A 25,855-nucleotide genomic window follows, 5' to 3' on the forward strand; every position below is an offset into this window, starting at 1 on the left:
ATCTGAAAGTGATGGACTGGAACTACATCAGTTCAGTAAACAATAGACATTAATATTTGACATTAACCTGTGCCTGTGGTACCCACATATGAGTATAATATAGAGCTATATTAAGTATATTATTAAAATTTCACATTTCACCCTGAGTGGGACTGGTATAATATTATTAAAGAAATAAACATTAAGCCATTCAACACTTAAAGGGGATTTTCTGGGTTTGACTTTGCGTGTGTGTGTGTGTGTGTGTGTGAGAGATCAGTGAGCACAGAAGAGAGTCAAGGACAGTCTGAATGAGAGGAAATGAACAGAGACACACATTACACTCCACTGTGACCCTGATTCCAGACTGACACTTGAGCGATGATAACATGAGAGGAATTCATTTCATTACATGCTCAGAAACTACTGGTTTGAATAATGGATAGCTCATCCGAAAAGGGTCAAAGAATCATGAAACAAAGTATTCTGCAAGTATATGAACTTGTTTTTAACATGATTGCTCTAAGAAATGTTTCCTGAGCAGCAAATCATCATATCAGACTGATTTCTGAAGATCATGTGACACTGAAGACCGGAGGAATGATGCTGAAGATACAGCTTTGATCACAGGAAATTACTTTTTGAAAAAATATTTAAACAGTTATTTTAAGTTTTCTAATGAAAGGAACTCTTTCTCGTGAACTAAACTTCAAAAGGTGAAAAGGTTAAAAGTCATATAAACACATCCGAGAGTCCGTGCCACAGACAAACCCTACAGGGATCCGTCACAGTTCTTGAGAAAATCTGATTGTTAAAGATAAGCATCAATAGATCACTCAACTCAAGCTCTTTTCCTCTTCTCGCCGTTTCATCTGCTGCTAAAATGAACTGAAACAATACAGCAGGAATGTACAGAACACACACCCCGGGCGTACAGTCATGGAAATCTGTGTCTTCTACGCTAGTGGTCTCATACACTCCGGCGTCTTTTGGGAAGCCGCTACACACACCTACATATAAACATCAGTAACCTTACAAGCACGCAAAGTACAATTACAATTCCCATTATAAACATGAAACGCACACACACCCTTCCTAAAAGCCACTTCTGTATATTTCATTCAAACAGGGAGACGGCAGTGTTTGTGTGTGTGTGTGTGTGTGTTAAGACCACAACATCCTCTCTGGAAATATGACAGGGAATTCATTTTGTGTCTGAAATCAATGACAGCACTCGTACAATAGAAACATCCGGCGCAATGACCATTACATTTATCAGTGGGAAATCATTTTTATGACGGAGATGTTTTTACAAAGAATCTCCCTTTTCGCTGGAATGGATGGTAAATGGTGATCATGCCATCTTGCACGTCCTCCACAGAACGCAGAGAGTGTTTGACTCGACTCAGTCGAACACAAGGGGAACGTCTGTGTTTTAAATCCCAGTGAGCTGCCTAACTAGGTAGCACTTTTAGTTGTGACGCACCTATAAATTCACCAAGGCATTAATTGACCGGTATTTTGAGAAGATCATTTTGAGATGATCAGTACAGTGCTGTTATTGTTAACTAAAATGAGTAGAAATAGTAAAATAATATACAAATATATAAATAAAATATAAATATTATATATAAAAAATTGAAAATAAGAAATGTTGCCTGGTAACTAACTGAAATAATATAAGTAGAATACATTTTTTTAAAGATACACCTTTATCAAAACAAACAGACTCTTTGTAGATTATTGAAACAAATTCAGAAATATGAGTGCTGGGTAATTGTGAGGGTACTAACATCAGAGAGAACGAGGCCTACCCTCCGAAATAAGAGCTTAGCAGTGGCAGAACAATCAGAATACAATAAGAATGAGAAAAAATAAAACAATGCATTCCGATAAAAATTGTAAAAGGGTTAGAAATAGAGATGCATACAGAATGACAGAAAGGGGAATGAAGGGTGTCTGTATCTTGTTTGTATGTACCTTGTAGATATAATAGTGATACAGTGTATCTAAAGCCAGTAGAGAAAGCAGCGTAGCCGGTTTAGGCTCTGAGTCCTGCAGGAGGACACCGTGTTCCTGTGACACAAAGAACGACACCACCAACATGTCCTCCTGCCAGGAAAGACAAAACCTTTTATATACACTTTAAATCAATTACTGTATTCAAGTCTATTTTGACCTGGAAGAGATACATAATTTTTTTTTTTTAAGCATAGCTTTTAGTATATATATATATATATATATATATATATATATATATATATATATATATATATATATATATATATATATATATATATATATATATATATATATATATATGGGTCAGTGACATATGTACCATAAAAAAGTGTTTTTTCAAAAATTTCAAATAACAGGCATAAAAATGGTTGACTTTTGTTCTACTAACTCTCATCTTTATAGAAACATATGTTGTTTCAAAATTTTCAATTGGAATCAGAATTTATGTGACAATTTGTTGTATTAGTGCTTACAATCGTCATATGGTGTGACATGAAAATAATTGTATATAAACTGAAAATGGATTATATCTTTCTTAAGTTACTCACTTTATCAAAGTCATTTATCATAACTAAACTGTGATCCATTATAGTTTTGTGAAAATTAATTAAATTTGTGTATTATTTTTTAAAACATTGCTCAATGTGAGACCTATGCCGTCGGTCTTTCAACATTTTTTCTATTTATTGTGACAAACCTTGCTAGAAAATTATAAAAATATTTGTGACTCTTGCTGATACTATTTTCTATGTATTCCATGAACATTTTCAGGTTTTATCATTAATAAAGGTATGTTATTTTCACAATTTGGAATGTCACACCAAATGATATAGTGTCACACCATATGATAATGTCGCCATGTGTCAATGCAAACCATGTATTATCCTACTTATTGGTGAGTACTGATCACTCATATGGCAGGAAATATTTAACCACTCTTAAATGCTGCAAAGCAATATTCAAATTTTATTGATTTATTTGATATTTAACAATAAAACAAGCATTGTTTTAATATTGTATGAACCATATGAACATATGTTTGTGTATCAAATTTCATTTAAATTCAAAACTGGTCTGCAATATGTATTAAAATAAGTAAAACAACCAATTTTTTAATATCATATGAACCGTGAACATGCAACGTAGCTGAGTGGATCCACAAATAAATCAGGGAGCAGTTGGGGGTTCGATGCCTTGCTCAAGGGCACCTAAGTCGTGGTATTGAAGGTGGAGAGAGAGCTGTTCATGCACTCCCCCCACCCACAATTCCTGCTGGCCCGAGACTAGAACTCACAACCCTTCGATTGGGAGTCCAACCCTCTAACCATTAGGCCACGTAGCAAACATCTCCCTGTATCTCTTTGTCCTGTCTGCACTTGTCATCATTATCTGCCTCAAGTTGACAAAAAAAAAGGAAATGAATGGTTTGAGATGAAGACAACATTGTTTAGACTTAAACAGCATTCTAAGGTTTCTGGGAAGGGATCTGCGGTGTCTGTCTGATGAACTAGAAATCTGTATCACCGAATTAAACTAAACAACTTTTATGTGATGATTGACCCAAATAAATGTTTAAAAAGACAAAACATACATTGGACTTTGTTATTTATTGTTATATATGCAGGGAATTACAATTCATATCATATGGTGTGACAATCAAATCATATGGCGTGACAGGCAGACATGTCACACCATATGATGTTTTCTGCACTTAGCACAACCTTGAGTCTTGTAGCTACACATTAGCATACTAACAACATGCTAGCTATAACAAAGCAGCATAGATTTACATATAATTATGACAAAATAATAACATTTCTTTTGCATTTTTATAAAAAAATGTGTCACACCAAAAGACATCTGGAAGTGGGACTTTTGTCAGAGTGCCAACAAGATCTGATTTATTGTAAAAATAAAAATGATGACTCACCTCAGGTTGAACAGTAGAAATACACTGCTAGTTCTGTACAACATTGCTGAAGAAGGTCCTCTCCTTCCCAAGGGTGTCAAAACAGTTGTCCGTTCAAATATCCCAAAATAGTGTCACACCATATGAATTTGATTTGTGTGACAAAATCTTTTTGATTAGAACTGACTCAAAACATTATGCTTGGACTTTGAAAAGAGTAGGCTCACAAATAGACATCTGTATTATTTGTCTGTATTTTTTTGAGAATTTTTGCATTTATTTTTTTTTGTTTTATTCAAGTTCTCACTTTGAGAAACAAGTGCCGGACAGTCACAGCATATGAGTTTTGTTATGTTTGGTTGAAAATTCTGAAAAAATTAGTTATGAACCGTTTTAATGTTGAATATGTTCACATAAAGCATAATGTTCTGCACAATATTGAGAAGGTTTTTGGCAAATATATTTTGCATTCATACATGTTTGACACTGAAGACAGCAAAACTGCCATGTCACGTCACCCACCCATATATATAAAAAACTGAAACAAGACTATAAAAATAAACATCATTTAATTTTTTCAGATTTTTTTAAAGACTTTTGATAGAGACGATTTAATCAAAATTTTGTCTGTTCTGAATCAGGTGTAAACTCACATACACTCCAGGGACTAAAATTTAAAAAAAAGAAGCTTAAGTTTACACAGCTGAACTTGTTTTTATTTTATGCAAAATATTTCACATAATAAGTCATAACTAATACGGACCAAAAAAAAAAGTTCAACTTACAAAAAAAAAATGCATATAAAACAAAATACAAATAATGAATCAGCTGCTCCAAATATGAAGTTGACATCACAAAAAATGTGATGGATTATTAGTGTTTAAGTCAAGCTTTTGAATAATACCCAATTTATATTAACTTAAATATGATTTATGAAATAAAAATATATGAACATATTAAAAACAAACTTGTCCTGATGGCTCGTACATACATATTGATATATTTACCATTCCATACCATCACAATAGCCTATACAAACAAATATGAAAATAACGTAGAATAATTTGGAATTTTTTATTAAATTTCCTACATTTTATTGCTCATTTTAATATATATATATATATATATATATTATAATTACATAATAAATATTCCTTTATTTATTTTTACTTAATTTTGCCAAATAAAAAAAAAAACATGTATTTAATCTTTAAAAATTTTAGAGAAAAAAAATGAATTACCGTTAAATGTATCGTCCCTTGGTGACTTTCACGGCTCTGATGTGTGTGTTCAGTACAGTAGGTGCTGAGGTTGGCCAGGCTGAGCTGTGTTGGTGTGAGCTGCACTGCTGCCATCTGCTGGCTGTAATGAGAACACATCATATGCTTTCACAGAATCACCAGAGAATCTACGGTCTGTAGTAACCAATCACATGTCATAATGTTATAAATATCCCTAAATATCTAAAGCCACTGCTCACTTCACCTCTGCTGGCGTTTAGTTTCCAGTGTATTTTCGTGTCTCCTTTCTGATCACCCACAGTCACAATGTCACACAACCCCAAGAACTTCTGCAGATGAAAACACAAAGATCCAGATTACTTCTGAACAAAATCACACTTGTAAAACCACCTACATTTGTGTTTTTTAGCACATGCCTTCATGAACTGTATTCAAATAATACATTTAATCAATAAGTGCATTGCTCTGGGAATCAAATCTATTAGCTTTTTTTATTTTATTTTATAAGAATTTGCTAAATGAGAGACATGAAAGACAAAACTGTTAAATAAATGCTGTAAAAAAAGAAGAAAAAAAGAAAGATCAATAAAAAAATGCATAATAGTTTCCACAAAAATATACAAATATACAATAAGCAATACAACTTTGAGAATAATCAGAAATGTTTCTTGACACACAACACCATCGGAACACATGAAACTGCTGAGAAACTATACACATAGACGTATAGACAACCCCAAGAAGAAGCGTGAAGGGGCGGAGCCAAAACGTGAGCACTGCGTCTCAACCAATGAGGTGAAGCGAGTGGAATGTCTAATGAGGTGTGTTTTCTTATTATGGTTTGAGCTCATGTGGGGCATTAGGTTAACTACAGCTCGACAGTAGGAGTTTGTCATGAACAACCAACCCTTTTTGAACTTTTATTTGTAATTTGAAAAGAGATTATTGTAACCTTTATTTATTCCTTGTTGGATTTGGTGACCCTGCTATATATCTGCAGCTGTTCACATCAGACTAAAATGCTTTCTTCGACATCAAATGATGCATGAAATTTAGTTTTCCACAGCATAATATGAAAAAAACAACAACGTTGTTTTGCAAACAGAAGTCTTCAATGTCTCAAAGCTCTTTATTTTAGTCACTAAACATTTCATGAAACATGAACAATGCCATAGTAATTAGGGATGCACGTCTTGATCATTAAATCCCTCCTCAGGTCTCCATATCTGGGATCTGCAGCTGTGTTTTGAGGTTTTTGTCCAGCAGCATTAAACTCTGTACTGCCAAACTCCTGCAGTCTGCGTCACAATCATTCTCTGCCACATCTGCACACAATAAGACATTTATGTATAACATATATATACCCAAAACTCATACAGAGTCAAACAAGCACCATCTTACCTGCTAGCCAGGCTCTGGTCTCCATCAGGTCATCACTGAGTTCAGTGAGTAAGTTCTCAGCCGGCATGCTTAGAAACACAGCACAAACCGCAAACATGACGCCCCTCCGCACCATCCTACAGTTAAAGCCAGAGAGAGAGCATTAGATGAGCATTAGATCATGTAGACATGTTATATAATGCATCCTAGAACACAAACTTACTGGTCAGTGTGGAAGCGCACGACCCAAACAAAATCCAGCAGAGCTCGGCCCATCTGAGACGCAACCTGAGCAAAAACAGCAGTGATTAGATAAAGTGCGCATCACTAACAGGACTGCACCATTCGGGGAATAAATCAAATAGTTTTTCATTTTTTATTCCAAACTGAGGTTTAAAATGCTATTTCAAATTTCACGTTTGCTGTGCTTGTTTGTAGAGCTGCCTAAATTTTGTTATTATATATCAGCATGACTATAAAATAATAACTATAATTCATATTATTTCTAAATAAAAATATAGAATGATTCAAAATTAAAACAACACGGAATATTACTATTGTAACATTTGACTGTAAAATAAAATAGATTAATTATAATAAATAATAATTATTAATACTAAATAAAAGAAATATAAAAAAACTAAATGTCACTGCTAAATAAAATGGAGAAATATAGAAAAAATAATTGACAAAATTTTGTGATTGCATGTCAATATGGCTATAAAATAAGAAAATAATAATAATTATTATTACTTAATAAAAATATATAATATTCTGAATAAAAACTAAATACAAAATATTACTTTTTTAATATTCCACGGTAAAATAAATAGCATTTAATAATAATATAACAATAATACATTTGTATTACATTATAAAATTAAAACTACAGTACTGATATTTAATATTTAATTTCTCAGTTTTGAAACTTGTTCTTCTATTTACATTTAGCAGACACTTTTATCCAAATGAGGACAGTGGAAACAATCAAAATCAACAAAAGAGCAATGATATACACAAGTGCTATAACAATTATATTTTATTATACAACAATTTTATTTGCATTCATAAAAAAGCTAAATTACTGCATTTATTTTCAAAAAGTGTAACATACTGCAGCATGTTTAATTCTGCAAAATTATAAAATAATAATGCAAATTGTGTTCGTGTATGATTGTACCGGTGCATTGACGGCCAGGTGCATGAGCAGCCCAAGTGTGTGCAGCAGCCTTCCTAGCACCAGATGATCACCCCCCAGAAGGTCAAAGGTCACCTGCGGCCTATAACAAACCATGAAATCAGTGCAATAATGTAATACAAGCTAAAGAAATTGTGTGCACGCAAACAGACCTGTCATATTTCCTGAGCAGCGGGAAGAAGAAGTACCCAGCGACCGGAGCGTAGCGGTTGGGAACGGCTCTAACGGATTGAGTCCCACCCTGAACGACATCAATATTAGACATCTTTTCACTGTTAACATGTTAAGCGCACTTTTGTAAGGGCGTCTCACTTTGCTAATTCGCCTGGTTTTGCTCTGGATTCGTTTTTCTACGATCTGCCGCCAGTGTGTGATGTCATCACACTGCTCCAGAGGCATCACTGCACTGATTGGCTGAGCTCCAGTGTGCTTATCTGTGATTGGCTCAGACAGTTCCTGGGCAGAGAGAGCAAGGACCTGGAATAGTAGAAGTGATAGATTATTGATCCTTCAGAAATGATTTTTTATATGCTGATTTGGAGCTCAAGAAAATGTCAGATTATTATCAATGTGCCGCTTAATCATTTTGTGGAAAATATGACATTATTTCAGGATTCTTTGAATCGGTCTGACCTCCAGAATGTCCAGTCTCTGTCTCAGGCTGTAGTTGAGAGAGTAGAACTCTGTCGTCCAATAATCTACAACCTACAGAAGAAAAAAAGCAGTCACTTCCATGTGCTTCTATGTAGAGCTGAGTCATCGACTGATGTCATCGTCTGATGTCATCGTCTGATGTCATCGTCTGATCTCTCACCGGTTTGACGTCTGTAACAGTGAGGGCCACCATGGCGTTCTGCCGGAGCGTGTGGAAGTGTGCTGTGCTGTATCTGTCCTCCAGGTGGAGCAACACTTTACCAAACTGAACACTCACCTGTGAACCACACACAAGCTAATGAGTCATTATGACATTTGTAAGAGTTTTAGCCATTAAAGGTCTGCTGCGATGACCTCTGACCTCTTGTGTGGCCTTCACGTTCTTCCTAAGAAGAGCTTCCGCAGCTTTCAGACTCAGTTCAACCCTTTCAGCATCATCAGACGACATTAACGCTGCAAATAGAGAAGATCTGGTCAATTCAATAACCTGAGAAATGCTCTCAGATGAAACTGAACTGCAACTAGACACTTTCAGATCTTCGCTCTCAGGGCTATTATCCTGAACTCAAACTAAAACTATTAAAAACATTTTTGTTAGTTGAAATAAAGCTGCAAAAATAAGTAAATATTACATTTCAGTTAGTTATAACATTGAAACATTTTCATTAGTTTAAAACACAAAAATTACTAAAATTATACACACACACATACATACATATATACACACACACACACATATATATATATATATATATATATATATATATATATATATATATATATATATATATATATATATATATATTAGTATATTATTAGATTAAAAAAATTAATTGCTGTAAACTAGAAATAAAATAAATAAAAATTTAAAGTGAACAAACAACATATATAATGAAAATGAAATCTAACTTGTGTTAAAGAAAAAACTTAAAACTGAAAATATGTAAAAAATAAAAGCTACAACATAAATATATATATATATATATATATATATATATATATATATATATATATAAAACAACAATAATAGTAGGTCAATAATGCTAAAGAGTGTAGATCACCTTCCAGACAGTCTCTGATGTAACGGGGTGGTGCTGATTTCTTCTTCTCCTGATCAGCTGACATGTCATATGGAGTCAGATCATCATCACTTAGACCATAGAGATAACATTTGAAGAGAAATGTTATTAGCCAGCAACACCACAGAACTTACAGTTCTCGTGTGTGTTTATGACAGTGTAGATGTACCTGTCCAGTTCAGAATCAGCCTCCGGCTCCGGCTCCGCTGACTGACCTGCTGAACCCTCAACTTCAGACTCTGGTGGAAGACTGAGACAACAATAAGGTGTCACATGGAGCTCATATATATTTCAAAAGAAGTTCAAAATTGCATGGTAAGAAAAAAAAAAGTTCGGCCTAAATGACTTTTTTTTTATTGCAAAAACCAGTAAAAATAACCAAACGTTTGCAAACATTACAAACGCAATAAATGTGCAGTTTAACTTCACCAAAAAATCCTTTAAATGTTAAGGTAAACAGAACAGGAATTACAAATAGTAGTGAAAACAAACTAATTACAGTGGCTTTCCATATAAATGACATTTATTATAAATCCCAAGACTAAACTAATGTGTTTCAAGTGATTGTGGGAGATGTGCCATTCAAATAAACTTTAATGCTGAATGAATCCAGATGTTTTCCTTGCTTGACATTAACTGCATTATATAAGTTGCTTTGAAATATAAGCCACAGCATGTTTCAGCCGATTTAACAAATGTACTAGAAAACACAAGATGCTGATGTGAAGTGTGTGTTTTTACCTGGTGGAGGTATCAGGCTGGTGTTGCTCATCATCCTCAACAGATGGAGAGTCCACCAATGACTTCAGCTCTGTGATCTCCTCATCCGGCTCATACTGACACATAAAACAGCATTGAAAAAGTGTCAAGGAATGAAACAAATCTCTCAAGTTCACAACTGTAGTCAATCTAAATGTTTAAAGATCCAAAAGGCTCACCTGGAAGTTTAATTGTGATCCTGGTGTGTCTAATTTGAGACTGAGACACTCGCCCACAACCATTCCTATCCGACGAATACGCTCAATATTGCTGTCCAGGCGACACTGGACACCTCCCAGCATGCACTGCAGCATCTCTGTTGGACACAAAACCTCATAATAAACCAGAAAACTGCAGCTGTACATGCATTTGAATGTGTGCGTGTGCATTACCTTGCCGTAGCTCTTGTGTTTCAGCGTGGTCGAGGAAAGACACACACAGCAGTAGAACTTTACTGACGTACAGCTGCTGTTCGACAGATGTGTGTTTCACGGCACTGCTGTTACACCACACCTGACACACACTCCGAAGGACCTACACACACCAGTTAGAACTCCTCTTAAACAACGTCTTTTGCATTACATACAAAAAAAGACTTCTTAGAATTAAAACTAGTGACACAACAGACCATCATCATACCTGTTTAAGCAGCGTCCTGCGCTCTGAATCCAGAGCCAAATAACCAAGAACAGACTTTAACAACCGAGTCTGAATTTAAGGAGAAACCAAAGATTTCTGGTATTACAATCTTCATAAAAATATTGTGTTTTAACAAAGAATTCTTTTATTTCTCCACTCACTGGATGCTGGTACTGCTGCAGTAACAGTTTATGAGTGAGAACAAACTGAGCTTTCTTATTGGTCACCACCAGGTTTCCCATCAGCCTGGAGACAGCAGCCGCCCTGAAACACACACTCATGTTAGAGTCGACTAACAACTCATTCATTACCGTTAATGGACCTCCTCTTTTACCCGCTGAGGCTGCGTATGAGTCCCGTGATGACACACTCTGTGCACCTTTCTGGAACCTTCTCCAGCAGTCTCTGCATCACACGCTGCCACAGCGGGTCCACACGGGTCAGGGATGAGAGCCGAGGGGCCAGACTCTCAAAAATCTGAGCTACACACACACACATACACACACACAGACCCTAATGCAGCAGACTGGTTCCAATCAGTGGAAAAAAAGCATTAGTAACTTAAAAATAAAGCTTACCGCTGTATCCCTGAATACACACTTTTCCCAACACTTGAGCCACAAACCCAAGAGAGCAGTCATGTCCCGCTATACCAGAGAGATACACATACACAAAAAAAAAAATAGATGGACATCAAATATGCATTAAATTATGCGGTAGATGCACCAGTGCATTAAAATTCAGTGGTTGCAATGATGCATTAAAATATGCAGTGATTATGAAGCATGAAAATATACAGTGGTTATAATGATGCATTAAAATTTGATGTTGTTGTAACAATGCATTAAAATATGCAATGGTTGCATCGATACATGTAGTTTTGCCATCACATATTAAAATATGCAAATGTTGTAATGATGCATTCAAATCTGCAGCGGTTTTAAGGATTCATTACAATATGCAGTGGTTGCAAAGGTGCATTAAAATATGCAGTGGCTGTAATTATGCATTAAAATAGAATACGGTTGCAACAATGTATGAACATTTTATGTGGCTGCAATGATACATTCATATATATAATGCATAATATGCAGTGATTACAATGATGCATTAAAATGTGAGTAGTCTTTGCTTGATGCACTAAAAAAATATTGGTTGCAATGGTTCTGTAAATTATGCAACTTCTGCTATGATGCTTTAAAATATGCAGTGATGCTTTACAAATGTGGAGGTTGCAACTATGCATTTAAATTTGAAGCGGATGCAATGATACTTTATTTATTCCTTTATTTACAAGTATTTCCACCCTGAATGTGTGTGATACCTCTGAGAGCGTGGCATGTCTTCTCCAGTGTGTCCAGTATGCTGGTGGCCAGCAGCAGGTAGTACTGCTGTGGTAAGAAGGCGTCAGGTGTGTTTGCATGCAGATGGTTGCAGGTAATAGAGGGCAGAGCTGCAAGGTGGCTGATGATGATGGTCTCTCTTTGCTGGGCAGTGTCTGAATAGGCTCCGTCCACCTCACATCTGGACCACAACAACACCTGGAGACGACCAGCAGAGAGGAACTTCTCCAGTACAGACGCACACTGCTCCAGACCCACACTCTCTCTGTGTGTGGAAAAGAGACACAACACATCATTAGTACAGATAGACAGATGATAGATAGATCGTGATGTCATACCCTGTGGAGCTGATGGTGTCCAGGAGAAGCAGCAGTGTTTGGTCCGGTGGACCCTTGAGGAACATCTCATCCCAGAGCTTCTTGATCTCCTTATCTCCACACCACCTGCTGAACCAGTGCACGCTCACCAGCATCTGGATCGCGTGAGTGAAGTGATGGCGCGTGAACTCGCTGTCCTCTAGGTAGCGCGTGAACTCGCTGTCCTCTAGGTAGCGCGCGAGTGTGCGCAGCGCGTGCACGATCTCCGCGGAGTCCCGTGAGGTCGAGAGAGACCTCAAGCACGAGCCCACCTCAGTACCAGCGGAGCCCATGACGTCACGGAACCGATGCTTGGCTGAAGATCCAGTTCAATGCAGCATCACTTTTGCAACTGAATAAATACGATATTAGCGCCTAAATTGAGCAGCTGGACGAAGGCTGGTCATATCAGGATCATATGAACATCCATGTCATATTTAACTCTGGACCACAAAAACAGTCATAATGGTGTTTTTTTTAAATCGGAAAGCTGAATAAATAAGCTTTCTATTGATATATGGGTTGTTAGGATAATACAATATACGTATGAGATAAAGCAATTTGGAAAATCTAGAATGTGAGTGTGCAAAAATCTAAATACTGAGAAAATCGCCTTTAAAGTTGTACAGATGAAGTTCTAAGCAATGCATATTACTTATCAAAAATGTACTTTTGCTATATTTATGGTAGGAAACTTAAAAAATATGTTCATGTACCACGATCTTTCCTTAATATTCCAATTATTTTTGGCAAAAAAGTAAATTCTATACATTTGTCCCATACGATATATTGTTGGCCATTGCTACAAATATAAATACACCCGTGCTACTCATGACTGAGTACTTGTTGTCCAGGGTCACATATAATATTTTAAATGAAAACACAAGATGCAGTTGTTGACTTAACAGTAACGTATTAGAGCTGCAGAACTGCAACACCTCATGGGACATCTATATACACCCTATATGAATAGCATAATGTTAATATGTTTATAGCTATATAGTAAACATACTTGCCGAGTTAACTTGGTTATAGTTTAAGTCATTCCGTTATATTAAATCATGAAATATCTGGCAGCGTCAGACGTGTTGACATAGCTCCACGTGATTGCGCTCTAATAGATGTCCGTGTAGAAGCAGACCGTCAGAACAAACGTTCCTATAGTAACTCAGTTCCATAACAGTTCACTAGATGGCGCTACAGGACACGTAAACCCTCTAAGGCTTATTGTATTTTAGTTAATTACTTTTTGTTAATTAATTTATAATCAAGTTAATAAAGAATAAGTAAATCAATCCTAAAAAAGCCATTTGTACTTCCCAAAAACTGAATAGTATTTAAAAATAAGTAGTTTTCCCCTTATATGTGAATAAACAGCATAAATATAGAAATTATTATATTATTAATATAAATTAATCAACTATATTTAAACTAATTACTAATAAATTAACTAATATATGCACTATGTATATATTATGTAAGCATATGTATTATATGATGGGTAACAGCATTTAGTTGATATTAACTGAAACTGAATTAAACAGAACCCATGTGACTAATGAAAATAAGCAACTGATCAGTATTGTTTGTTACTTGAATGGGCGAGACTTCCGGTGCCATCCGCTTCCAGTTTTTTTACTTGTATAAAAACAACCCGTCATGCTGCTTGATATTGCCAAATTCTAATTATTAATAAATTCTAATTCAAATTTTATATATATATATATATATATATATATATATATATATATATATATAGTTTGAATTTATTATAAACACACTGATTTGTATCGCAAATAGTTTGACCGTTTATGACATAGGCCGAGGAATTTCAATAATTGCATCTGCTTTTAAAAAAGTCTTTCCATTTTATTTGTTTTCATTTATGTGCACAGTTTGCTGTACAAGCTCAAAAAAGTACATGAGTGTGTAATTTTATGGTGTTAAGTTACAAAATAGGCCCAACAATGTCTCTCTGATCAATGTTAAGCATAAGGACTTGCATTTTCACTTGTATTTCTATTCTTTTCTATTTTGGTGTTTTGTGTGAAGTAGGCTAAATGATGCATAAAAAAGAACCATCCACAAATAACTTATTTGCACTTAATTTATTGGTGACTAATTTTATTTTCACTTGTATTTTAACCTTCATACAATTATTTGAAAATCTATAAGACCCCGAACAATAAAAGATACATCTTATGGTGGGGGGCATCTTCAAAAGAAAGCAAAACATTCAACAGAAGACAATACTGATATCTTTCATTTATACAATAACCTTAACGAGTAAACATTTCTTATTTTATTTTTTTACAATTGTATCCTTCATTACTAGGAGTCGTTTTTTTGTTTGTTTTATTAACATGTATTTATAACTATCATTAGTCTTTTATTACAGTCTAAGTGGCAAGCAGAACTCCTAAGCGGTGAAATGTTGTCTTTGGACACTAAAAATGCGTATTGACATATCTTAAATCATAAACAACAGCTGTTTAACACAAGACAGGTCAAGAGCAGTAGATTCAGCTCTTTCCTAATTGTCTCTGTAAGGAAATTAAGGAAAGAGACAGACGGCGGGAAACGCGCGTATTCAAAATATACAGAAGCAACGTTCCCGCGCTTTAAGGTATATCAGTCATAACAGTAGCTTTAAAATAGCCATACAGACGTCACGTGACAGCAGCGTCTTCGAATGTTCATCGTCTTATAAGAAAAAACTGATAGGATGGGTTTTAAAACCAGTGGGGAAAGAAAAATGTGAACTGCAGCGTGCTTTTCCACAATCCAAAAATCTTTCATTTAAACTCTCCACTGGATTTTCCAGAGGAAAAAAAAAAAATCAAACATGCTTGTTCCGGATGAGTGGGATGTACTTCCATAATGGCGCGCTGGAACAGATGAAAAGAGACCTATCAAGTGGAAGACAAAATTAAACGGAATCTTAATTCCATTTGTCCATACAAATACGATTCCAAGAACGAAAAATACAAACGTTCTAGATCGATATTTACACCAGATTTCACTAGAGAGATAAAATTTGAAAAACAGAAAGAAGCCAGTAATTTTTTTCCCGCGTGTCAGTTAACGGTTCGATTTCCCTTCAGTGCTTCAAGTGTCCACTTCATTTTCCCGACAACATCGATAGAACAACTTCATTTTCTTTCAAAAAATTTAAATAGCAAACAATATTTTCTCAAAAAATAAAATGAACCAGAGTGCAATGAACATTTCCAGTGAGTTTTAGAGTCTTCTGTACAGAATATCAAAGTCTTTTGGAAAGGATCCGACAGGAGGCAGCTGACGAATATCCTCCGCAAACATTTTTTTTTGCAAAGGACCGATTACCTTACCCACAATGCAACACTGCGAGCTCCCTTGGTGGGCGTCGGCCTCTCTTGATCCTTTGCCTTCTGCATCATTGTAATAAATAAGAATTTTAAGAAGAAAAAAACCCACTAAACTGAAACTGAAAACAGCACTAACATTCTTAAAAAAAACTCATTTAGGAGCTTTAATCGTACGTACACGCTCAACCCTCAGGTCAGCAAATGTCCCTCACACGGGCTAACGTTGTGACTGCCTAAACCAGACTTACACTGGTAACTTAAACTAGTTTCTTACAATGAAATCCAGTCTATTAATTGTGAACACATATACAGAGGGAATGGGCACCTCGATCCCAAAACAGAGGGAAGTCACAGGAACCGAAGGACAGGGCTTCACACACACACACACATTCAACTAACAGTGCTCTGAATTATTAAATTATTTGATCAAAATAATGATTGGAATCTTCATATCATCTGCAAGTCTGTTCTTTAAGCCTCTCGCCTCCCGTTTCAGTTCATAAATCAGGGTCGTTGCCATAATGATTATTTGACCTCCAGGATGGAGGGGTTACACTCCATGATGGCGACGATGATGCGGTCGATGTAGTCCTGCAGGCGGAAGTTGATCTCCTCCTGTTTGTGGATGGCCTCCATCAGCTGTACACAAACATGTTAAATATCACAAAGTGTTCATATCAATAGCATACATAATGGTGCGTTCACACCAGACACGAATGAAGTGTTAAGCGCGAGTGATGTACATGTTAAGTCAATGCAAAGACATCCTGCGGTGTGAAAGATGCAAATGAGGCGGTGTGAAAGACGTGATTCGCGCAAATGACGCGGTGCAAATTGAGCGTTTCGGGTGAGACGAGTTGAAATATCTGAACTTTGGCGAAAATTTGCACCGCGCTAACCAATCAGGAGCTTGCTCTGGTAGTGACGTCATATTTGAGAGTAAAACAACTACATTCTCGCCTGAAATACTTCTAAAACTACATTTCATGACACAATAACAGTAATATTTTGAAATTTATCCAAATAAATGGTGGTTGAAATCACAATGCTGCGTGAGCTCAACTGGCAGAAGCCCCTCCCATGACGCAAATTCGTTGTGATGTGCAAATTTTGCGATTTATTAGTGCAAGTCGCGTCTGGTGTGAACGCACATTAAGCATAACAGTGTGATACAGACCTCAGCGCGGGACACGTTGTTGATCTCGGCAGCGAGTGACTCTGAGAGTGACTCTGAAAACAGACTCTTTGCTCCCTGGATGCTCAGATTTATGATCTGACCGTTCAGCTCGTCGTTCTGCTCCTTCAGACTGCGGTTATCCTGCACACAGAGAGAGAACCACAATATAGATACTTGACCTGTTTTACAAGTTTGAGTCTTGGCCCTGTTGTTATCTGTTGAGTCAATGTGGAATAATTAGTGTCTGTTTACCCTTTTGAGGCTTCTGGGCTTGTGTTTACCAGTTTGGGCCGGTTTTTATCAGTCTTAGTTAACCAGTTTGAGTCTTGGGTCAGTCTTTACCTGTTTTTAGTCTGTGTTGACTACTTAGCAAAAAGTCTGTTAATGGTTTGAGTGTGTTTACTAGTCTAAATTTACCAGTCTTGGGTGTGTAGTTATCTGAGGGATAACTAATTTGATTCTGTTCACCTGTTGAGTTATTTTAGTTTGTGTTTCCCTGTTTGAATCTGTGTTAGCTACCAGTTTAATTCCTGGGTCAGTCTTCGCCTGTTATTCAATCAATCTTGAATAACTTTATTCTGTTTACCTGTTTAAGTCTTCAGGGTTTGTGTTTATTGACCAGTTGTCTCCTATGTTGACCAGTTTGGGCCTGTGTTTTACCTTTCTGTGCCTGTTTAACATGTTTGAATTTCTTTTTTGAGTTTGTGTTTAGCTGTTTTAGTTAGTGTTAGCATTTTGAGTCAGTTTACCTGTTTAAATCTTTTTTTTAGCTTTTTGAGTCTGGGTTCATCTGTTTTAAACCAAACTTTTTTTTTTTTTACCAAAAAGTCTGTTTTTCTTGTTCTTCTTTGTTTTTAAGTCTTTTTTTTAAATCTGTGCTTCAGTCTGTGTTAACCAGTTTAACCTGTTAACCTGCACCCCCCATTTCGGGACTCTGAAAATCAGAAAATGATTTAAAATTGTAACAGTTCCTTACAACAGTGTGATACACACACAATGTGTGTTTGGTGTCTTTGAAAAGAGGACCCTTTGGTCTTTACTATCCATCATCCAGTTAATAATGCTCAAAAAGAAAAAGAAAAAAAGTTATAGACACTGAACCCTTATGAAACAAAAATATATTGCAGTATATTGGAAAATATCATGTAATATATTAGGCATATATTCTTATATATATTTATTCTTTTCCAATATATTGCAATATATTGAAAGCAGCAATCATTTGTATATTTTGCAATATATTATATAATATATGTACCATCAATATATTATTAAATGTATTCAAATATATAAAATATTAGAAAATAAAAAGAAATTTTAAGAAATATATTGGTAAATATATTTTCCTTTCGTAAGGGAAAACTGTACCACACTGATTCATGACATTTCATGAGTTTATATTTCAAATCTGAAGAAGATACCATGTAAAATGAGATTTAAGTCCGTTTTAATAAAAATTGCCACCAAATGTATGGAAGAGTTCTATAAACTATTTTTTAATTCTAAAACACTAGTTTGACAGTTGAGTGTGTTTGTACCTGTTTGAGTCTGCGTATCTCCTGCTCCAGTTCGTTCTCTTTCATGTGAGTGTTGTATTCCTGCAGGCCGGAGCTGGCCGATCGGCCTCTTCTCGCTTCTGTCTCCAACTTAAACAGCTGCAGGTGTTCCAGCTGCTTTCTTAAGTCCTCGATCAACTACACACACAGAGAAGCCATTAACAGTCAGGGCTGTGCTGAACAACCATGTGACCGCACCTACATAGACAAACGGTAGACATCTCACCCCCTGAGTGCACTCCTTCTCTTTCTGGTTTGTGTGACGTTCATGGCTCAGTTTGTCGGTCATTTTCCTGCGAGATTCGATTTCTTCAGTCAGTCGATCTGTGATGTCGTCGACCTCATCCTGAAGTTTCCTCTTTTCCTGAAAAAAAAAAGACTCCACCTCAGACACCGCTTGGACTTTTTTTTGTCTAAAACAATGAATAAAAATAACTTTAAATTAGGTTTGATGGTCATTAACTCTTCTTAATTCATTCAGCATTGGCAGATGTGACAAACAGGTCATGCTGGACTCTGTATGTGATCTACAGACACGTATTAGACACATTATTGTGTTGGTACCTCCTCGAGTCTCTCAATGTTGGCTCTCAGACAGGGAACACATGACCTCAGCTCACTGTTCTCCTCATCCAACTGATTCAACCTGAACACATCGGGCACACAGACAAAAATGCACCATATTATTTTCTTTTGGGGCAGAGCGCACAATGAAAACATTCAGACACAATACTGGGTGAGAGAAAACAAAAGTCATGTTAACACAGCCGGATTATATTAAACGTCAAGCCAAGTAATCTCAGAGCGACTTCAAACCAAACCAATCAAATTTAATTTATGCTGTTCTCCACTAGATGGCAGATGGCAAACATCTTATCTTCTCACAGAAGTTACAAATGAACACTGAAACCTTTAAAGCGTTCTTGAATTTGTTCAGCTGTAGGGTTATTTTAAGTATTATTTATATACTGTTTATCAACATTTTAAACTGGCTTTTCTTTTTATATTTCCAGTTTGTTTTATTAATGTTCTATTTTTTTCTATGCAGCTTTAATTCATTTTTATTTCAACTTTAGTTTTAGTAATTTTATTACATAAACTAAACTTACTTTTATTCACTTAACTGCTACATTTCAAAATGTTAAAAGTTAAAAATAGATATACTGTATATTTCAGTTTTGTGTAAATCAAAAACGTTATTTATTATTATTTTAAATTTAATTAGTATTAGTTAACAATAACAACAGTATAATCATCCTGGAATATATGAAGAGTGAGAAAGCGTGTTTGTTGCATGTGATGCACGTCTTCATATTTCTCTGCAATTATAAGACCCTGAAGAGACATTACCTGGACTAATGAGTTTCTCAGGAGGACTGTTAGTATCATTAAACCTCCCCAAATGTGCTTAACAGTATGTGCTGCAAGACTTAAGAAACACACAAGTCTCTGAACTCATCTGATCTTGTAAATGTTTCGCAATTTAAATTTTTATGTTTTATTTATTTTGCAATAAAACTGAATGTTGTTGCAAATTGTGCAAAAAGTACCAATATTTACCTGGATAATATAAATAAAGATTTATCAAAATTAAAAGAAAAAGACAAACTTGGAATCATCAGTTAAAATCCCCAACCCACCAGCAGTGTTGGGTGTTACGAATCACTAAGTAATGAGTTACTCTAATTTAATGACCTTTCCCTTAAAAAGTAAAGCAAGGGATGACTCTTATTTTTTCCTGCATTTTAATAACAGTTACATCTACTGTAATTAAACTGTGTATAGTCTGCAAAACATTTATACACAACACAACAGTGGATTTAACATCAAAATTTTAAGTCTAACCTTAAAATGCATGCTTTTAATGTACCCTTCTCACTTTAAATACTTTGGTGAGTTAATAAATATATTGGTAACACTTTAGTGTCAAATCCTCATTATTAACTAGTTGGCTATTAACTTGAATATTACTAGGATTTTGGCTATGTATTATTACGTCAAAAGCACATATTAATGTCTTATTCTGCAAGACCTTATTCGAAATCCTTAATCCTACCCAATTCCTTCATAAACTTAACAACTAATTAAGTATTAATGAGCAGTAATTGAGTCAAAAGTCATAATTATTAGTTAGTTAATAGTAAGCATTTGACCATATGAGTAACCAGAATAATGTATTTACTTGTCAAGATTGATATAGGATTTAGAAAGTAATAAGTAATTAAATACTTCTTGGTAAAAGAGTAATTTGTACAGTAATCTAATAACACTGTTGAAGATGTAATTAGTAACTAGTAAGTATTAATTATTTTTTTTCAGTAACTTACCCAACACCGTCAACCAGTAACATTAGTCCTAATATAAAGCTGGTATTGCATATTAATATTGCAAAAAAAATAAATATTTTTCAAGGACATATAAAAATGTAATTTTATTTAGTTATAATTATTTAAATTATAAATAATTGTACATTTTTGTGGCAGGGAAAGTGTGAATCTAATCTAATTGTTTTGTTTTTTTTGCTGTTGAACCATGATAAGTTTGTTGCAATTTTGTCCAAACTAGATATAAATAAATCCTGCATGAGACATGTTGTTGGTTGCTCACAGGAGATCTGCTCAAAATCCTATTTCAGATGAATCATTAAAGCTGTTGTGTCTGGCCTCACCTGGCCTGGAGGTTCTCGATCTCCAGGTCTCTCTCTCGCTGGAGTTTGTTCAGAGCATCTCTGTGTTTGCGTGTGTGCATGAGTAAGTTGTCCTCCTCACGCAGCTCCTGCTCCTTCAGCTGTTCCTCCAGAGCGTTTGCGCGGTGGACGAGAGTGAGGTTCTCCTGCCGCAGACGTGCATGCAGCTCTTCGCTCTCCGACGAGTCCTTCTCCAGCTCACACACGCGCTTCTCCAACAGCAACACCTGCAGGACAGACACAGCCTTCGTTCCTCATGCAAATCACTCTTGCATTCACAAAACATGTTTTTCCATTATGTTCATGTCATGTTAATAATTAAGCATTTTTGACTGCACTGTTACAGTCGGATGAGAACAGAACTTGAACCGAACTGCGTTGCATTATGAGTGATTAGCGTAATATATTTTTGTTTTAAACTGAATATAGATGTTGCAAATTTCGTCAAATTCTTGGAATCATCTGTTGAAATAGATCTAAATTACACCAGTAACATATTCCAACCAAAGTGTCTTTTATGAATTTAAACTGTCATAATATCCAGCTGTTACTGCACACTAAAAAAATAGTTTTATTTTAATCCAATAAACATGTTGCAAAAATAAAGCATCATTTTGATGCACAGAAACTGAGAATGTAGCAGAAAAAATTTAATGGATTTATTAGCAACTTCAACATTAAACTGATTTTAGGTGAATAATAACTGAACTTTGAGCTAAACTGAACTTTTCATGATAAATGAACGTAACAGTTCATTGAATTAAATCAACACTGAACTGACTTAAATCATTACTGAACTTGTAGCATCATTGATTCTGTTATTTTCCTATTTATTACTGTGAAACTGCTTTGAAACAATCTGTTCTGTATAAAGAGATATATAAATAAAGTTGAAAAAAATATTGTAGCATGGTAATATTAACCCATTTAATTACTTTTTGCCATTTGATGACAAAACTAGCAACCTAATCCACATTAAATGCATCATTTGAACCAGTTTAACAAATTGTCCATATTAATTTCTGAACCTTGTCTGTGATGTCCCGATCTGCAAGGTCCAAAATGTCTTGAGACAGATCTCCCATGACATCCAGAGTGCCAGACTGCTGCAAGTGTCTGAAAAACACACAAACATTTCAACATGTTCCCTGCTGAACCATAAACCAGCAGGAATTTCCATCATGGTTTTTATTCTTGCTGGTGGAGCAGCAAACTTAGACTTAGTCTGTCAAAGAACACTGCAAAAAAGAAAAATGATGTATTTTCTCTTGTTTTCTAAACATTCTTGACTGAAGATACATTTACTACTTAAGATATTAAGTCTTACTAATTTTGCAAGCAAGATTACTTAAGATGTAAGTGTTGTTTTTGAAAAATTTAATCAAAACTTGAGCAAAAAAGCATTCAAAATGACACGAAACACATCACAAAATATCTTTTTAAAGATTGCCCTTAAAACGTTTTGGTGCATTAAGAGGGAGGATCTCACCTTGCTGCTTTCTTACTGGATAGCCTCTTGCTGGAACTATAAAAAAAGAGAAAAAACAGGAAGCAAGTTAGGAAAAGAGAGTGGGAAAAGAGGAAAAACTCTTTTTCCCTTCGTGACCTGTGAACCGCAGGTCAAAAAACACTCGAAGGCTGAATCAATGCTCTCTCTTCAATGGTAATGACCTCACAGCACACGGAAATAAACACTGTATTTATGGAGGTGTAATGTGGATGTGTGGAAACAGATTCTGTTCTTGTTGTGCAAGTCTGAACCCAGAGAAGTGGCTTTGTCTATTCTATTCAGAATCAAAAAACAGACCCACATAAAAAGTTCCCTAGCGCTGCTTGAGACAAGCCAGGATTTTCCATGATATTTGAAACAAAATGCCATATTTTAATATGTTAAAATTGTGTTTCCAAATTTAGGAAAAGGCTCTTTTTCTTTCTTGATTTTGGAAAAACTATACCAAATGCAACAAAACATTTAATATTTTATGCAAACTTGGGTAGAATGATAACACAATGTTATACAGTTCTTAAAGGTACAGTACAATGAAAACTCAAGTCATTCCAAAACCACAGATTTTAACTTTATGACTTTTAAGCTACTAGACTTTATGACTTTGATGCTATATTCCAAGCCGTCTAAAGTAATAAAATAGACCAAATGTGTACTGAAAAACAGCCCCATTCACCATAGCTCTCAAATCTCAATTGTGAAATCTAAACATCTGTTGGTCAATGAATGCTGTCGTTCTATGGAAGAGAGCTCCCTGGACATGAAATAAAGGTTTTTTGGTGTTGTACAGAAGAAGAAAGTAATATAGGAAAGCAAATGAAGACAGCACTGATGTTTTTGAGTGAACTGTCTATTTAAGAAACTTAAAGCTTTCAACACAGTTTTGAATTTATATTATGTAGCCTGTATTATATTGGTAAATTTGATCTCAAAAGAACTTAAAGACTATTGTGCATGCATCAAATACACACACAACACACACCACAGCAACAACAGCAGAGCATCTATGTTCACCACAAACTTCACCTACAGAATGTACAAACACAGAGCCTTCACACGAGTCATGCAACACTGTACATGAAGCCTGAAGCACACACATGCAGACGGTGAGTGTGTGTGTGTGCAGTGGTCAAACACAACACAAACACATGGGAGGCGTGCACATGCTGCAGGCCTGTTACCTATTCATCTCTAGCAACTGCAGTCGCGTGGACAGATCCTCCAGACGACTGAACTGCTTATGACAGTGAGTGCAGAAAAACTCCAGCGCCTCCGACTGAAGGAAACTCTGGAAGCTAGCAGGAAAAGAGCTGGGGCTGAGAAACAAGAGGAGAGGAGTGGGTACGATGGAGAACATGAGGGGAAAAGAATAGAGCAGATGAGAAATAAGCAGAGGAAAAGACAAATGAGCAGTGGGAAGGGTTCGTGAGCAGAGGAGAGGAAAAATAGAAGACAGGAGAAATTGGTAGAGGAAAAAATCATGAGAAATTGGTTAAGGAAGGGAGAAATTAGTAAAGAAGAAAAGATACAAGAGGAGAGAGTAGGCGAGAGGAGAAATGAGCAGAGAAGATATGATGGAAGAAATGAGGAGACGGGAGAAGATGCAAGAGGAGACATTAGTAGAAGACAAGAAAAAATGAGGGAGAGAACGAGAAAGAGAAGGACGGAGGAGGATCTACACAGAGGTGAGCACTACAGTGCAGGAGTAACGCAGCAGGAGCAGTGTGTGTGTGGTTTGAGAGTGTGTTGTGTTTCCACACTCTCTTCTCTAGTGTCTAGGAGTGTGCTGGATCACATACGCCTGACATCACCAGCATTACAGTTAAACAATAACCACAACAACTCGACCTTTACACGCTGATCATAACACCTCACTAGAGAAATAATAGAGCAGTCATCAGGACATCATTGCGGTTTTTTGTCTATCACACACACACACACTTGTCTGTGGTCAGGAAGTCGCTCTATAAGGTCTCATTATGCACATGACCTTCTCTTCAGCACTGTATGGAATCTAGAAATGGTGTATGTCTATTTGTGTCAAGCTAGCCCACATAAACATTTACAGTGCCTATGTTTACACTTTCCAAGTTTAGCTCGGGATAAAGAATAATGGCGCACTGTTTTCTATATAAGGAGTGTGTAAGCTATACGATACTTAATCAGTATGAGAACTTTTTTCTATCTGCTATTTGTAGAATATGTTTGTGTTACCTAGGCGAGAGCAGCATCAGGGGGCGGGGCAGTGGGCTTTCTGGGTGTGGCTCTGTAGTTCCCTCCTCCTCTGGCCCCGCCCCTCTCTCCTCCTGATTGACCAGCAGAAGGTCTGAAGTGTTGTTACTCTCACCGAAATCCTCAAAGTGCTCCTCCTCTCCTCCAATCACGGCTACGAGGGTGTGGCCATTCAAATCAGAGCCCAATGTGAACCTAAAACAGAAACACATGGAATATAATGAATTATCAAGCCACTGATTGGGTTCAGTAAATGCTATTGAAAATAGCAAGCTAATATAATAATTTTCTCTTTAGTATTGTTCCTATAATTGAAACAATGGTGAAAGTTTGTTACATTAATGAATACATTAAAATGTATTTTTAGGTTTGGGGCTATAATTCTAACAATGAATCTCAAAAGTTTGGGGTCTGTAGGATTTTAAAATATTTTTAAAAGGTCACCAAGGCTGAATTAATTTGATAAGAAAAAATACATTGAAAACAATAATATTGTCGAATATTATTACTATTTAAAATAACTATTTTAAATTTTAATGTATTTTAAAATATAATTTATTCCTTTGATCAAAGCTGAATTTTTTCAGCATTATAACTCCAGTCTTGTCACATGATCCTTCAGAAATAATTTTAATATGCAGCTCAGGGAACATTTACTATTATTTTTAGCACCGAAAACTGTTTAATATTTTTGTGATTTTTTTTATTTATTAAAATTATATATATATATATATATATATATATATATATATATATATTTGATAAAGTTCAAAAGAACAGCATTTATTTTA

At 35.6% G+C, this 25,855-nt stretch overlaps 2 protein-coding genes and 1 long non-coding RNA gene across 5 annotated transcripts in view; all 3 read right to left on the bottom strand.

Moving 5' to 3' along the window:
- Positions 1 to 1,761: 1,761 nt before the first annotated feature.
- Positions 1,762 to 5,555, bottom strand: LOC113042073 (uncharacterized). The gene is made up of 3 exons (XR_003275533.1): positions 5,396 to 5,555; positions 5,152 to 5,272; positions 1,762 to 2,091 (listed from the first exon to the last, which is right to left on the bottom strand). It is a non-coding gene; the product is annotated as an uncharacterized LOC113042073 (long non-coding RNA).
- A 168-nt stretch (positions 5,556 to 5,723) lies between these two features.
- On the bottom strand, positions 5,724 to 13,677 carry LOC113042074 (telomere length regulation protein TEL2 homolog). Of its 2 annotated transcripts, none has more exons than XM_026200642.1 (21): positions 13,572 to 13,671; positions 12,542 to 12,911; positions 12,185 to 12,468; positions 11,439 to 11,507; positions 11,195 to 11,342; positions 11,022 to 11,124; positions 10,861 to 10,929; positions 10,614 to 10,755; positions 10,401 to 10,537; positions 10,204 to 10,298; positions 9,632 to 9,712; positions 9,445 to 9,533; positions 8,745 to 8,836; positions 8,544 to 8,660; positions 8,363 to 8,434; positions 8,042 to 8,206; positions 7,882 to 7,970; positions 7,712 to 7,811; positions 6,755 to 6,819; positions 6,553 to 6,668; positions 5,724 to 6,476 (listed from the first exon to the last, which is right to left on the bottom strand). In XM_026200642.1, exons 2-21 carry the CDS (start codon positions 12,850 to 12,852, stop codon positions 6,364 to 6,366), a joined length of 2,457 nt encoding a protein of 818 aa, XP_026056427.1. In that variant the 5' UTR covers positions 12,853 to 12,911; positions 13,572 to 13,671; the 3' UTR covers positions 5,724 to 6,363. The 2 variants fall into 2 exon arrangements, with proteins under 2 accessions (XP_026056427.1, XP_026056426.1); XM_026200641.1 differs by having other exon boundaries at positions 6,293 to 6,476; positions 13,576 to 13,677.
- A 975-nt stretch (positions 13,678 to 14,652) lies between these two features.
- The window catches only part of LOC113042075 (rab11 family-interacting protein 3-like), a 28,446-nt gene continuing 17,243 nt past the window's right edge, over positions 14,653 to 25,855 (bottom strand). Inside the window, exons 5-14 of one of the 2 annotated variants that reach the window (XM_026200643.1) lie at positions 25,047 to 25,259; positions 24,014 to 24,148; positions 22,815 to 22,850; positions 22,354 to 22,441; positions 21,308 to 21,552; positions 19,204 to 19,285; positions 18,866 to 19,003; positions 18,622 to 18,777; positions 17,084 to 17,224; positions 14,653 to 16,545 (exon numbers count right to left, since the gene is read on the bottom strand). In XM_026200643.1, coding sequence (XP_026056428.1) covers positions 16,432 to 16,545; positions 17,084 to 17,224; positions 18,622 to 18,777; positions 18,866 to 19,003; positions 19,204 to 19,285; positions 21,308 to 21,552; positions 22,354 to 22,441; positions 22,815 to 22,850; positions 24,014 to 24,148; positions 25,047 to 25,259 — 1,348 coding nt within the window. In that variant the 3' untranslated portion in view covers positions 14,653 to 16,431. The remainder of the gene's footprint in view (positions 16,546 to 17,083; positions 17,225 to 18,621; positions 18,778 to 18,865; positions 19,004 to 19,203; positions 19,286 to 21,307; positions 21,553 to 22,353; positions 22,442 to 22,814; positions 22,851 to 24,013; positions 24,149 to 25,046; positions 25,260 to 25,855) is intronic. The other variant, XM_026200644.1, reaches the window with a different exon arrangement.

The sequence above is a fragment of the Carassius auratus genome, chromosome 24 (genome assembly GCF_003368295.1).
Source record: "Carassius auratus strain Wakin chromosome 24, ASM336829v1, whole genome shotgun sequence".
Lineage (NCBI taxonomy): Eukaryota > Metazoa > Chordata > Actinopteri > Cypriniformes > Cyprinidae > Carassius > Carassius auratus.

Coding starts and splice junctions, on each gene's coding strand:
- LOC113042074 (XM_026200642.1), bottom strand. CDS start 12,852: ATGGGCTCCGCTGGTACTGAGGTGGGCTCGTGCTTGAGGTCTCTCTCG. Junction 9,713..10,203: donor CAGCCTGATACCTCCACCAG/GTAAAAACACAC, acceptor TTGTTGTCTCAG/TCTTCCACCAGAGTCTGAAG. Junction 8,661..8,744: donor ACGTGAAGGCCACACAAGAG/GTCAGAGGTCAT, acceptor TGTGGTTCACAG/GTGAGTGTTCAGTTTGGTAA.